This window comes from Diprion similis, chromosome 10, assembly GCF_021155765.1.
Source record: "Diprion similis isolate iyDipSimi1 chromosome 10, iyDipSimi1.1, whole genome shotgun sequence".
In the NCBI taxonomy this organism is placed as follows: domain Eukaryota; kingdom Metazoa; phylum Arthropoda; class Insecta; order Hymenoptera; family Diprionidae; genus Diprion; species Diprion similis.
In genome coordinates this window covers 9,718,786-9,733,744 of record NC_060114.1, presented here as the reverse complement: position 1 = coordinate 9,733,744, position 14,959 = coordinate 9,718,786, and the positions used below count along the sequence as shown (strand labels likewise).

Sequence of the window (14,959 nt, the reverse complement as noted above, 5' to 3'; positions counted from 1 at the left end):
GGGCTGGGATGGGCTGGGATGGGATGGGATGGGATAGAATGGAATGGGATATGTTTCAACCCCTCCATCTTACCCTTCCACAAACCCCGACCCCCAACGCCTTTCTCTTGCTGCGCGATCACTTCGTTGAAACGGAAATAAAGAATGAATATAAGGAGAGGAGCAACTGGTGACATACCAATGGAGTATAAACAGACAAGTAACTAGCCGATGTTATAATATATGTAACATTTTACACGAACGTGCTATTGCTCCTGGTATCTGGATGTTTATACATGTTAAAGAAGAAACGGTTCGTCAATGTTGTTATACTCTTGGTTATACAGGAAGTAATTCGATAGAGGTTTGCGACCCATTGTTTACCTATAATCCTTTATACCACTAGACTGATGAAATATTCCGAGGCAGTAGCCTTACAGCCGTCTTCTGTTTGTGTAAAATTATCTGACTAACTAAATATTTTCCACCTCCAAACCGGACCTCCGCTAAGAGAGGGTGAAAGAAACACAGTCAACAAGACATAATGGATACCGATCAGTCGAAGGGCTAACTAAGAATTTCCTTGCTAAGCCGAAGAAGGGCCGACAAGGTTCGTTTAAAATAACACCCTTGTTCATTACCAGAAAGTAATTAGTTAGCAACTTTCCTGAACCAAATGGACCAACTTTAATTATAATTCATACCTCGCAAAAGGCACAAGTTACATTGAACTCTATGTATAAATATGCATACGTTATATATCTCTTTAGAGGAAACTTATAGCTTTTTCAATCCGTTCGCAGACGCGTCTAGTAGAAACTTTTTCACAGTTGACATAATATTACGTTGTGAATACGAAAGTTAATCGAATGACTGGTATAAGATGGTGAAAAAATTTAATTTAACAAAGTTTACTTACACCTACGATATCTCAACATTAATTTGTTAAAGTTGATGAAATAACTAAACTTGATTTGTGATATTATCAAAGTAATGAAGCCACCCCAGTCAAATTCAAATAAATTTTTTCATATAGTTTACTAAATCTATTCTGTGAATAAAATGGAGTAAAGATTACTATGTATGTAATATGAGTCATTAATTGTTTACTTGACGAAACGATATGTTGTATTTTGAATCTAGAAAATATTTGATTAGACTGGAAAAATAATTCCCGTGACGCGCCAGAAATCCTTACTCACAAGAGTAGTAACGTAAGTAGTTAATGAGTATATACAATGGGCTCCGGCTACCTATTCAATACAGTCCGATTTGCAGAACTGAATCGTTACTAGTCAAATAATATTGAATGAGCATACCATTAACTATAACACATTTCTTTGGCGTTGTTCGATGTTGCATTCAATTCTTGTAGCATAAATTACACCGAAATGACAAGTTTTTAATTACAATGATAGAAAAATCTGTTTGCAATCTTTATACAATGCTTTTAGTACGTAAGTTTTATTTTCAGAATTGCAACAGAATCCTTCAGATTACGGTACCCTTTTGCTCGATGGACTAAAAATATATTTCTCCTATGTGCAATATATTTTTCGGTTACGTCCAGCCAACATTTAACGAGTGTTACATAAACCCTATCATTTAATCATACTGAAATAATCTCGATAGACAAAACTAAACATTTTTCCGTTATTGAGTATCTCAGGCACGATCAAGTCTCGTCCCCGTGGTTGGCTCTTAATGAAAATCACGTGCCAGAACGAATCAAAGCGTTATCGTAATAGCCAATAACAAATGATAGGTACCGCGAACGGAGGAACGTAATGTCGTTATGCCTTGCAGAAATCGATAACAGCTGTCATCGGTCTGAATACTTGACACGGCAGAGCAGGTCCTGCATCCTTGTAGTTGTTCCGAATGGAGTATCGACGAGTGTTGAGGCAGCAAATCACCCCGCGTCATACCTATATCATTTAATGATCAAGCGTAAAGAATCGCGGATGAAAGACCGACGTCAGAGGTTGGGTTGCCATGGATACTTCTACGATCTTCTATCCGCCGCAGCTTTTCATAATATGTATGTATGTACCCTCCGTATCCTGCCATCTGTCGCCAATCTTTGAATCAATTAAGGAAATTGAATTTTGCGGCAAAACGATTCTCTCTCGTCAAAGCATCTGCATTGCAAATCGTTAACCGGCGTGGCTTGTGCGAGTGTACTACGTATACATAGGTATACGCACAGTAATATTCAATAATGCCTTAACCTACCGACTAACTTGTTTTCGGTCTGGAAAAAAATGCGAATTCGATTCTATACGAATTATATGACAATGACTGGCAAATTCCTCCGTGGTGAGAGCATCACTACGCATTGTCACAAAGTTCGTATAGAATCGAACTCGCATTTTATTTCAGACCGAAGATAAGTTAGCCGGAAAGTTGAGGGATGAACGACTAGCACTGTACACACATACAGTACACAGGTGATGTACCGGTTTCTTTAATACTTCCCGCTTTATACTTGGCATGGATAAATCTGATACTAATTGTAAGCGGATTTGGTCCTACCGTGTTATTAGAGTGTTTTTTTAGTGGATGCTAAGATCAGTGATGTTAGAGTAATATTCCAGGTACACTGAAATTCCATTCAATTCTTCAGTGTACTTGTGAAGTTTTTACACTGCGATTTTCCCAAAATGACACTTAGAAAATCCAGTCAATTATAAGTATTAATTTAGAATTCAGTGTAATTTCAGTGGAGTGAAAAATCTTTTCGATTTCAGTTTTATTCTAGTGATGGGGTGGAAAATTTTTATTTCAGTGATTTTTCGGTGGGGCTTTGATGTGCCTCTAACGCAATTACTGCAGTGACATGTAAATGTAACTTCATTTCAATTTCAGTGGGACGGAATCCAACAGGGATCTACCTAACGAGGACGGAGCAGCTTGCACAACGAAGATCAAACGTATGCGACAAATTGTCAATCATAACTTGCGTATGCCCGTGGACAGGTGAGTATTAATTCTTGGTTCCTTCCCAACAAAGGGACGGTAAGCGGAGTTGAAATCGTGTGACGTAACACAGGAATACGCACGTGAGCCGGCGTGGCGTCACCGCAGATTAAGTCATAGCCACGAGCCACGAGACGCGAATTTCGAGGTCCTGGTCGTGGGTGGTTGTTATCGGCTGAATCCGTTGAATTCGTCGTGAAGCCACTATTACCAAGACTGAGCGCCCTGTCACGTGCAGATTCAGATCTAATTAAGATAACTGACAAAACTCATGGAGAGATCCGGGGCTGACAATGAGAGAGGAGCTGTGGAACCTCCGATTGTGAGTCGTTTGAATACCCCTTATCTTTACTCCGGTTGATTTGAACGTGTCCATCCTTATTATTTCATTTCATGTTCCATTTACCCATCTCTTATGGTGTTTTAACTCGTTCGCTACCGACGAAACTTTGAATAACTTCCCCAGAGACAGATCTTCGGTTTTAGCACATCGCCAGTAATTTGACTCAACAGTTGAGTCCTCTGCAGCGAACGCAACGTGTTGACATGTTTCGACGATGTGCCGGATTTTTAACTAATTTCGGGCTCTCGGAGCTAACGAATAACAACGCCTGGAGGTCTCTGAATTGTACCGGTCGAGCACCTGAGGATACAATTTCTCGGTCCTTTTCAACCTTCTATGAACGCGATGTTTTCTTCATTTTCGTTCGTGCAAACCAACTATTTTCAGGAAAAATTGGAGAGATAAATAATTCTTTCGAGTTTGACTCAACGTTCTCGACATTTAAACATCAAGAGTCAATCGTTCCTGTGTTAATTGAACCAGGAATTTTCAAATACCGTACGGCACCTCTTTGTCCCATGTCAACCTGGTATGTACCTGGTCCATATACATACATAATTGGTAAACACAATCGACCGTGCTCTGTCACAATGAATATACAATCGATCGGAAACACTATAGCTTGAAATATCACTTCCTCTGCAGCTGCTCCGTGTTTAACCGTGAACAAATTTAAACAGAAGGCAATTGAATCCCTCTACCAGCATTGCCAACTTAATTCCTATGAAAAAATTTTCATTTCCATCACTAATATCGTATAAAAACCGATAGGCGAATTTAAAATGGTGTATATCAACTTCGCTAACACATTTAAAATTATAATTTTTATTCAAGGAAAACTTGTTTCAACACATTATCACGTTGTACGTAAAGTAAATATATCTTAAAAGTATCGCAGCATTTGTCCACTACGCTTCGCTCATCGTCCGGTGAAGGTTATATATGTGTTGGCACCGCCGGTGTCCGGGAGATTCGGAAAGGGCTTTTTCAAGAGACATTCACGGTTTAATTTGCGGTGGAATGGAATTTTGTCATTTGGAACGAAGAATCTTAAGGTCAGCGACGTCGTATCGTTGGATGATCGTATGTGTGTAACGGGTCAGAAAACTGTCGCATGTACGCTTCGACTGAAATAGATGTGCATAATAAGATACTTTTACATCAAAGTGAAATCATTGTCCGACCCCAAAGCCACTTGTGAAGAATGTTACTGATAGTTTTGTGGAACCGGACCTTTTTTCTTGAGTAACTGTTCATTCATCATCACTGCCTGCACTTATTTAGATTGCCTATAGAATTACAGAATGACGTCTGCGACTAATCCTATACTGAAGAGCGAATTTCATTTAACACGAGAAACGTGATATCAGCAGTAATTGGCCAACATTTACGATGCACCAGGGTCCCATTCATCGTACATTCTCGACTCTACGGTCTGGCAAGTCCCTCGTTTTAATAAGCTACCGGAGCTTCGGTTATATACATATCGTATGATCGGACGCGTATCGAAAGGTCCAGTGGTTACTGTGACTTGCTGTCTGGATAATATTTATCCACATTAAGCGTGCATGCACAATCCATACTATATGCAGCAAAGATTTTTTGAAGGGGGCCACTCTTGCTCAGGAAAAGTCGATGTTAATCCTTATACATCGGTTGATCCGATATACTAAGTCACTTCGTTTGGCTCGGTGAGTCAATTAGAAAAGTTCAGCTCGGATGATCGCACGTTGCTGCTCACGTAGCACTTTTTCCAAGCCCCTTCGTCGCCACCTGATGACGTGCCTACGGAAATTTGATCGCAGGGGCAGAGCTATAAGAAGAGTCAAACGAGAACACGAGAAGGGGGCATTAATTGCCTGTAGAAATTACTTCATGACTGCGTACAACTGTAATTTCCTCTTTGATCCGTAAGTGATTAAGTTGAATGACGAAAAATGATATCTGTTTCGCAAATTGTCCACATGATTGAGTACAGTTATGTATATGGATTTATAGCACACATACATCATTCATTCAGCATTATAAATTACGTGAGAACGGAATATCGAACTACCCCCCCACAAATGGAAAGCCGCTAACTGGAGGCTGCTGAAGAAAAAAAAACTAATAGCTCGTCATGAGAGTTGCCCGCTCACGGGCTGGTAGTGGGATTCGATTTCCACACAATCTCCCGATAGTGTATAGGTATACATAATTTGAGTTCTATATCATCCGTTCGAACCGAATAACTTAGTATATCCATTTAAAATATTTTATTGTCTAATATACCTACATGGATAAGCAACATACGCAAGCATGTACCGTTTCACCAGCTAGTACTATAGTAATGTAAAATAGTACATTGTTCAACAAGGGAATAATCGACTTTTATTCCTATGTTACATACAGGACTTCATTCCCGACTTAACTCTGGTCACATTATCGAATTAAAAGTGTTTTCCTTCTATGTGTAAGTGTGATCTATCAGTCTAAAAACAGTAATATTATTGAAACTTTATAATAGTACTGAGAGATGTAGTTCAAAATAGAAAAGGAAGAGTGAAAACCAGACAAAATCAAAAATTAATTTGCTGGAAATATAACTTCATATTCAGCTCAAAAAAGTAAACATTACGGTTGAATCCGGAATAAAAATTATGTAATGTATGACACATGTATGTATGTATGTACTACATACATACATATATCCTCTGATGGTGCTCTGCATTATCATCTGCGTTTCTGAAGCGAAATAGAGAAAGTTAAGATAGAGTGAGCGAGATATGAGCCACTCTGTTGAGATATAATACTACTTGAACGCTTATTGTGTGGTGGCGGTTCTGGAGAGAGAGAGATAGCTCGGAGGTGAGGTGCTGTGTCTTTCTATTAGCTACTACGCATGCGCGGCACAGTCTAAGCAAAAATGTTATGTCAGTGATTTAAGTGGAGTAAACCATAGACATAGGAAATACCGGAACATAGTATAAACACGATTCTTTCAAGAGGTGCGCGAAGCCATTCCAGGGGGGTGCTGAGGTAAAGTGTACCCACTTTTGATTGGCCCGGTTGCCCGGACCTGCACCCGCAGTACTGTGCACACGAGTCACAGGCAACTTATTTATTCTGTTCATCTTCGCTCAGAATTGTATGTTTTATGGGCAAGATCACTTATTCTTAGGGTGCATTCCGAAATTAGTTCCCAGTACCATTAACAATCTTTTATCTCTTTTGCGCTGTCGAGTTCATGGGTAGTTCTGCTTCTGTCCGTCTAGAGAGTTTTTAGCGCTGCCAGCTAATTTCGAAAGGCACCCTCATGACACTGCGCTTGCGCTGATTAGCAGCCAATCAAAATTAAGCACACCTTACCTAACACCCTCCCTGCATCGGACACCCACCCACGATGATAAACTCCATCCCGATATTTCCCGTGCTTACATCATGGTATTTTGTATGTCCATAGTGTAATCGTATCAGAAAGGGATGTGTAAGCTTTTTGAAAGAATGTACTGGTGCAAGAGAGATAGCATTTCACCTCCAAGCTATCTCTCTCGCCGGACATACGTGTAAGCGGGAACTCACTGATATACATATATACTCTAAGGATATATGCTATATAGCGTGGGATATATATATACAGGGTGACCCAGTATCCGGGGACCACCGGGCACTGACGGATTCTTTGCAAAGAAATAAGACTAAAATTACTCTTGACAATTTTTTTTTAAAGCCACGGTTTTTGAGTTAGAGCCGTTTGAAGTCCACCAATCACGGTGCACAGATAGGGCCAGGCGCACGAGCCTAGCGCGAGGCTAGCGTATGCTGCATCGGGTTCAACTACACTAGCCTCGCACTTGGCTCGCGCGCTCGGTCCCATCTGCGCTGTGATTGGTGGACATCAAACGGCTCTAACTCAAAAACCGTTGCTTTAAAAAAAAATTGTCAAGAGTAATTTTAGTCTTATTTCTTTGCAAAGAATCCGTCAGTGCCCGGTGGTTCCCGGGTACTTAGTCACCCTGTATATAGTGTGGGAACTAAGGTACCACATAGAAAGAGAAAGAGCTCTGCTGGCAAGTCTCTACTTTTGTCTAACTTGCATTTGATTGGTGCCTCTCTCTCTATGTGCGTTTCGGGTTTTCGGCGCCTTGCTCAGTCTACCTCAGTAATACCTCTATGCCAAAAACGCGAGCGTGGGCTCTCTCCGATGTGATTCATCGTCAACTCGTCTGTCAACGCGTCTGTGCTCGACGCGAAATTGATAGTCAATTGCAACAAAAAAAAAATAAAAAATGAACAATTTACTGAATATTTCTGTTACACAAGTGTGGTTCCGGTTACCAGTTGCGTTGGTCACCGTCGCAAATTTTCATGATTCGATCGTGGAAAACAAGTAATTATTGTTTCATCGTTCAACTCGTTATTAAAATCGGGAAACTCGTACTCGACGAGAATTCAAATTCCACTTTTCCAATGTGCGGTACGTGACAGCAGATAACAGTTTGTTTACTTGATTGGCAATAATTTTCGGATGCGTCGTATGGGCGTTGATTAGTTGACAAACATGTTAAAAATGTTTCGTGACGAGGTGAGTTCCAAAGGTGTAGCAGAAAATTGTTATCAATGTCGAACGGTACTACGTCTTTTAGGTTAGAGACCACCGCTACATTAAGTAAAGTTTTGCCCTTTTGATTCAGACGCAGATTCGAATTATCTGCATACTTGCAATCAGAAATAGATGTATGTGCTTAAATAAAGTCTATCGTAGTGGTTGTCATGCAAACTCTATCAAGGCGACTGGGAAAAATCATTTCCGAACATTGTTTATTCAGTCTGACTGGCCAGGAGCCTTATAATGTCAAAAAAATCACATCATTTTAATGGTCAGAACAGTCGATGTGAATCTTTTAAGTTACGCAGTTGATCATCGATCGACCAGTAAAATCTTATCACAGACACAATTGAGTATGAATATCAAGACATAATAAATTATTCAAATTTCACCGGGCAACTCTCAAAATTTGAGTAAATCCCATTGCTACATCAATAGCAGAGTCGCTGATACTGAGACCAACAAATGGATACCTGAAATGAAAAATCTACCAATATGACCAGTAGTCAGAATTATTCAATATGATTCATTTGGTTTCATAAATATTGTTTCACATTTTTAGCCGCCCTTGATCCAAGCTATATTCAATGGCAACCTGGAAGAGGTAAAGGCTTTGCTGACGCAACAAGTTGATGTAAATTCGAGAGATTCCGAACAACGATCTCCTTTACACGCAGCTGCTTACATGTAAGTTACGAATTTACTTTGACACAATAGTGTGTGTCCAATTAATCGAAGCGATCCATTTGAATATGTTAATTTGCCATATCTTTCATCTGTTCTGGTTTGAACTCAGTAGTCTATAGACCTAGAAGTGTACTGGTAATGCCGGATCTCATCGAGCATAACGAGTGACTATATTTATAATGATTTACCATTTGCTCTTATCAGTATGTCCTCTCGCATCTTCTGGTCTTTGCATCACCACTTTCTTCATTTCAGTCTCATCTTATCTTATCTTAAACAACCAAAAAATATTATAGTCGACATGTAAAGTTTACAATCATAGAGATATCCCGTGGCAGCAGGACATAACGAATAAACTTTGACTCTGTGCAGGGGAGATCCAGCCATCGTGCAGTCGTTAATAACTTGGGGAGCTTTTGTCAGCCAAAAAGACAACAGATGGCTTACACCATTGCACCGAGCCTGCCGTTCGGGTAATTGGGGCGCCGTTAACGTCCTGCTGATGTACGAGGCAGATGTGAATATCCGTGATCGCAATTGGCAAACTCCGCTGCACGTTGCTGCTGCAAATAATGCGATACAATGCGCAGAGAGTCTTATCCCTCTGCAAAACATAAACGTCACAGACAGGTTAGTGGTTTGTCGTTTGAGTAATTATTTTTTTAGTAATCCTAAGTTGCTTGATTGGTATTACATTATTTTTATTTACTTTCATTTATTTCTTTGACCAGAAATTTTTCAGTGTAGATATTAATCTTACAAAGTAAAATCCTCTCGAGGTACATAAATGAAATTACCTGTACATAGATCTGAGAAATAATAATACTACTAACCTACATACTAAATAGAACAAAAAAATGCATACGTTTTTGACTTGAAGGGTATTCATGTGATCATACGGCAATATACAATTTAATATCTATGTCAACAGTTACAAGTTTGAGTTATTTTTTAATTACTGTACATTAGATCTAATCCAATCTTTTAGTTTTTTCACAGAACTTCTTTTATCAGTTTGAAACATTTTTAGATCATTTGGTAAATTATGAAATATTCTAATAGCTTTAATCTAACTATTTTTGTTACCAACAGCTAACAGTGCAAAATTAATTGGCTGGCAATATTTTTATTTCTTCACTTATTCATTCTTGACTCACATTTGAAAATGGGACAATGTAAGTACAGTCAGTTGAAACTATTTTTAGGGGTGGAAGAACGAGCTTACATCATGCGGCCTACAATGGACATTTTGAAATGACGGAGCTTTTAATATCTCAACCCGGGTGCATACTCAACGCTTGCGACAAGAAAGATCGGAGAGCCTTACATTACGCCGCTCACATGGGTCACGATGCTATTGTCAAATTACTAGTCGAAAATACAGCATCGGTCGATGTTAAGGTACAGAACAACTTTTTGTTTTCTGCAAACTAATACGGACAACTGATTCCATCAACATCACAAATACTCCATAACATCTGAATATCGAATTCATACTTTATATGCACTGTGATTATCGCATTACATTCTCACCCTCTTTTGCCAAGGATCGTGAATTATATACTCCGCTGCATGCCGCCGTTGCTTCAGGGAAAGTGAACTGTGTCCGAATAATCATTGCCGCCGGAGCAGACGTTGAGGCAAAGAATGTCTATGGAAATACACCGTTGCACATAGCCTGCTTCAACGGGCATGCGAACACTGTGACGGAATTGATCAACCACAACGCAAATATCGGTAAGACGGTACAAAGCTTGTCCCGATTGGAGAAAAACTTTCAATTTGATCGGAAATTGAGTAACTAAAGAATCTGTTACCACCACCAATCAACATCAAGCAATATTGCGTCTATCCTTCTTCTAGAGGCATTGAATTACCGTGGTCAGACACCGCTCCACGTTGCTGCCGCCAGCGTGCACGGCGTCGAGTGTTTGGAGGTTTTACTATTTTCCGGTGCGCAAATAAACGTTCAATCTCAGGATGGTCGTACTCCGTTGCATGTGACCGCCATTCACGGTCGATTCACACGCTCCAAGAGTCTCCTCGACAGAGGAGCGTCAGTCGACACCCGTGATAAGAATGGAAACACAGCTCTGCATATCGCGGCGTGGTACTTATCAGTTATATACGTAGTAAATATTTGAGGTCCAACGGATACTTTGTTAGTTCTAGTACAACTTTATCCATTGATTGAGCAAAAATTCTCTATACTAGGTACGGACACGAATGTCTCTCGACTACCTTACTTGAGCGTGGCGCCTCACCAGCAGCACGAAACTCCGATCAGAGAACACCCCTTCATCTTAGTTGCCTCGCAGGGCATATAGAGGTACGATACAGAATCAATAATTTTTTCGATAGCCGCAGAAACGTACTATGCCCATTTTTCCAGGTCTGCAGGAAGCTATTACAAGTGGACAATCGGCGTATGGATTCCAGGGATATCAAAGGTCGGACGCCGTTACACTTGGCTGCTTTCAAGGTATAGCCAAAAATTAATCGATTGATATTGTATATCCGAACTATCTGTCCTGCAAATTTTTATTCTCATTCCAACACTATATAACGGCAAATATCCCTACTGAGCATGCCAAAAAAAAATTTCTTTATCACCGACACGTTTCATTTGTCTTTGTGGTAAAGAGGCAGATCAGTAAATTAATATCTCATTTGATCCAGGGTTCGGTGGAATGCTTGGACTTGTTACTTTCGAGCGGGGCCAACTTTCGATTGCCGGACAATCAAAACAGATCTGCACTGCATTACGCCGCTGGCCAGGGCCATTATCTCTGCGTTTTCACTCTGGTGGGATTTGTCAGCGACGTCAACGCTCAGGATGCAGAGGGCGCAACACCCTTGCATCTCGCAGCTGCAGCTGCCGATCCTTCGGACTCTGAAGCACGGTATGCAAAATTAATCTTTCGTATTACTCATTAGTGGCAAAAGTATCAATAATCAACATTAAACTTTACCATCCAGTGACACACATGCAATCTGCCCTCTGGGTCAAAGTGCTATGAGAAAACACATTGTATTCTAATTTTGCCATAACTACCAATAAATCTGGTATTAAGTGATTTTTTTTCCACAATCGGCGTAACGATCGCCGAACGCAATTTTCTCGACTTAGGTGTGTGCAATACCTGTTGAAGCATAAAGCTGACCACCTAGTGCGAGATAAACGTGGATTCACAGCGATTCATTACGCCGTCGCGGGAGGAAATCAACCCGCTCTCGCAGCGTTACTCCGAGCATCCGCACCTCATAATCCATTGGTTTCGTCGGCCTCGTTCGGTACAACCACAGCAGACGGGGATCATCCGCAATGTCCAGCTCTTACGCCGTTACATCTCGCGGTACAGAGCTATTTAATAAAATTAATATCTGCAAATATCTATTTGAAACTGAAGATTTTCGTTTACAATTAAACGAGGATAAATTCATTGAACAGGCTTATTATGGCCACGGAGAAATCTTGAGACTTCTACTGCCACTCTTCCCGAATACCAACATTAAAGAAGAAACTGGCAAGACGCCTTTGGACTTGGCATCATACCAAGGGCACAAGCAGTGTGTACAACTGTTACTCAGATGCGGTGCTCTTGTATCGGTGCAGGTAAAACTTCCAGCTCAACATGCGTTCTCAATTTAACCGCCGAAGCGGAGACATTTATTGTGATCAACAATAAAGTTAATGACACGTATTCTGGTGTATTGTAAACCAGAATTCCCATTCTATCAACAGTTTACAAGTGAAATAGGCAATGTTTATTTTTACACCTTGACGATATACAAGTCATCCGTGGATGACTAAATCAGACAATACTAACGGATGACAAGTATAAAGCTGATAATCGACAGTATTAATAAATTATTTCAAGGATTCCGTCACGAGAAGAACTCCTGTACACTGTGCCGCTGCAGCGGGTCATTCCGAATGCTTGATTTTATTATTGGAAAATACCGAGGACCCCTCAGTTGTGGATCGTTGCGATGCCAAGCAACGAACCGCATTGGCATTGGCAGTAGCAAATGCACACCTCGATTGTGCCGTATTGCTCTTAAAATATAAAGCGGACTGCAATTTGCCTGACATAAATAAGCATACTCCATTGTTTCGCGCAGCAATTCAAGGACTACACCACAGGCTCGGAGATCTTCTTTTAGAAAATGGCGCTATTGTCTCAGTCCAGGATGGCAATGGAAAAACACCTTTGCACCTGGCAGCGGCATGCGGCAGGTATGGAAAAAGCAATAGTTTTGAGTAAAACTCTGCCTAATCCATAAAATGGAATGTATATAGTCCAAGTCTTTGCAGACGGTCAGTTCTGGCAGCATTAATAGCAGCTGACCCTAAAGCGGCGACGCTAAAGGATGATCAAGGTTGTAACGTGTTACACTGGGCATGCTACAACGGCCATTCCGATTGTGTCGCATATCTTTTGGAACAGAATGTGATTGACTCGCTGGAAGGTAAGCTGATCCCGCCAGTCAACTGAAGGTTTCAATTCAATAATAGCAACGCCTATAAAACGGCTACAACAATAACCATTCAATGAAACGAAACTGTAGTTAAAATGTCATTTGAAAATCTTGTTCACTCACAGGTAATCCATTTTCTCCGGTACATTGTGCCGTCTATCAAGGCTCGACTAATTGTCTGATATCATTGATACGCAAGTTTGGAGGAAAGGCAGTAGCAACACCTAGGGATACGCTTGGTGGACGCTTGCCTTTGCATGTCGCCGCCAGCGCTGGCTCTGCGGATTGTGTTCGTCTCATTCTAACTGCAGTCGGATCAGAAGAAGCAGGTCTTGAAGCACTAGACTGTGAAGGACGAACACCTTTGTTAAGCGCTGCGGTAACAGGACAATGCAACGCTATCGGTTAGCCATATTTGCTTGAGCTCAATGGAAAACGTTATCAGTATTTGCAAATCCTATAATATCATCATAATTGAGTCACAAGTAGCGGCGCAATTTGGCCATGTCATTGTTACGAACAATCCTGTCAGCTCGCAACTAAAAATAAATGATAAACGGTTTACAACGAATAATGGGAGAAATTTCCTGATTTCAGAGTTATTATTGGAATGGCAGGCGAACGTACGTGCTGTCGATGCAAACAAAAACACTGCACTTCACTTGGCGTGCCAAAGACGTCAATCACCGGCAGCTCTGGTTCTACTTGATCACATAAACAGCATGTGCGTCGAGGGTGAAACCTTGCAGGAGCAACAACAGCATAGAGCGGCAATAATAAATATGGCGAACAAGCAAATGAGAACGCCGTTACACCTTGCAGCAAGAAATGGTTTAGTGTCGGTGACACGCAGACTTTTGCAGCAAGGTGCCAGTGTTGTTGCAGTCGATGCAGACGGGCTTACACCTGCACTTGCCTGTGCTCCAAATCCAACCGTCTCTCGTTGTTTAGCTACAATACTTGCAACTAATGGTGCGTGAATGTATCGCATGTTTTTATTTCCGTCTTCCTCCTTGTCTTTTCAATGAAAAGTAATTTCATTCTCGTCACCAAGCGTACGCTGTTACCTTAGTTATAACAATTTTTATATCATCTGTCGGCAGGTCAAAACTGGAATGCCGATCAACCGACTTCGATTCAGCAAACCTCGGAGGCCTACTTGAAAAGTCGTTCTGGTGATTCTCAACATAGCTCCGATTCCGAGTTTTATTGATAGCAAATGGTGTTAAGGTTACAATCCTCAAGTTCCCAAGACTTGAAAGTCTCATTTTTGCCAACTTATGCGTATCCATTGTACGTATATGAATATTCTAAAGAACTCCAGCAGGCACTTCTAGCAGAGAGCCGAGACGTCAGGGACTATCAGTGAGCGTTTTTGTTGATAAATTTAGATTTATTTCTCAATTATCGAGTGCTGCATAGTCGGCACTCATGCCTGTATGCGTGAAATCGAGGATACGCGACTACTGCCGAGTTTTACTTCACAGATATTCAGTCTGAGAATCACTGGTTACCGTAAACAGATGTATACACATATAAGTAAGCACAAGGTGATTTCCCAAATTTGCTCAGTAAAAATACCGCTCTGTCATATGATTTTTGGGTATTTCATTTGATGCATCAAACTCAGAAATCGAGGTTCGAAAGTCCTACCAAAATTAATAAAGATGAATTAGATTGCAACAATATTCCCCTAATGCTAAAAAATTAGTGAACCATAAATTTCAGCGACAATAGCGCAATTATTACTGACTTTGAAAAGATCACATTATCGAATTGTTTCTACAATGAGGGGAAGGCATCATTTCATCAATTTTAATGTGATGTGTTAAAAAAGTCATCCTTAACTGTACCAATGTAGTTGAAATTTATAATTTTTAAATTATTCCGGTGTCACGGGA

The 14,959-nt window shown here is 40.6% G+C and overlaps 2 protein-coding genes across 7 annotated transcripts; both read left to right on the top strand.

The window, feature by feature from the left end:
• The first annotated feature begins 114 nt into the window (after positions 1 to 114).
• Positions 115 to 3,775, top strand: LOC124411415. Its single transcript, XM_046890508.1, has 6 exons — positions 115 to 199; positions 1,786 to 2,020; positions 2,848 to 2,958; positions 3,238 to 3,280; positions 3,445 to 3,663; positions 3,755 to 3,775. Exons 1-6 carry the CDS (start codon positions 145 to 147, stop codon positions 3,773 to 3,775), a joined length of 684 nt encoding a protein of 227 aa, XP_046746464.1. The 5' UTR covers positions 115 to 144.
• A 10-nt stretch (positions 3,776 to 3,785) lies between these two features.
• Positions 3,786 to 14,745, top strand: LOC124411569 (serine/threonine-protein phosphatase 6 regulatory ankyrin repeat subunit A-like). 6 transcript variants are annotated; one of them, XM_046890765.1, is made up of 16 exons: positions 3,786 to 3,834; positions 8,452 to 8,576; positions 8,949 to 9,206; positions 9,782 to 9,977; positions 10,124 to 10,313; positions 10,440 to 10,686; positions 10,791 to 10,905; positions 10,969 to 11,058; positions 11,256 to 11,479; positions 11,707 to 11,932; positions 12,028 to 12,192; positions 12,458 to 12,816; positions 12,895 to 13,049; positions 13,184 to 13,462; positions 13,656 to 14,030; positions 14,162 to 14,744. In XM_046890765.1, exons 1-16 carry the CDS (start codon positions 3,820 to 3,822, stop codon positions 14,269 to 14,271), a joined length of 3,129 nt encoding a protein of 1,042 aa, XP_046746721.1. In that variant the 5' UTR covers positions 3,786 to 3,819; the 3' UTR covers positions 14,272 to 14,744. The 6 variants fall into 6 exon arrangements, with proteins under 6 accessions (XP_046746721.1, XP_046746720.1, XP_046746724.1 ...); XM_046890764.1 differs by lacking the exon at positions 3,786 to 3,834 and adding an exon at positions 7,503 to 7,865 and having other exon boundaries at positions 12,458 to 12,812; positions 12,891 to 13,049; positions 14,162 to 14,745; XM_046890768.1 differs by lacking the exon at positions 3,786 to 3,834 and adding an exon at positions 7,503 to 7,757.
• Positions 14,746 to 14,959: the final 214 nt, after the last annotated feature.

Bases quoted from the DNA above. Each gene is read 5' to 3' on its own strand.
- LOC124411415 (XM_046890508.1), top strand. From the start codon at position 145: ATGAATATAAGGAGAGGAGCAACTGGTGACATACCAATGGAGTATAAA. The intron at 200-1,785 runs GTAACTAGCCGA...TATGCCTTGCAG, and splicing joins AATGGAGTATAAACAGACAA to AAATCGATAACAGCTGTCAT. The intron at 2,959-3,237 runs GTGAGTATTAAT...ACTCATGGAGAG, and splicing joins TTGCGTATGCCCGTGGACAG to ATCCGGGGCTGACAATGAGA.
- LOC124411569 (XM_046890764.1), top strand. From the start codon at position 7,842: ATGTTAAAAATGTTTCGTGACGAG. The intron at 8,577-8,948 runs GTAAGTTACGAA...GACTCTGTGCAG, and splicing joins TTACACGCAGCTGCTTACAT to GGGAGATCCAGCCATCGTGC. The intron at 13,463-13,655 runs GTTAGCCATATT...TCCTGATTTCAG, and splicing joins AGGACAATGCAACGCTATCG to AGTTATTATTGGAATGGCAG.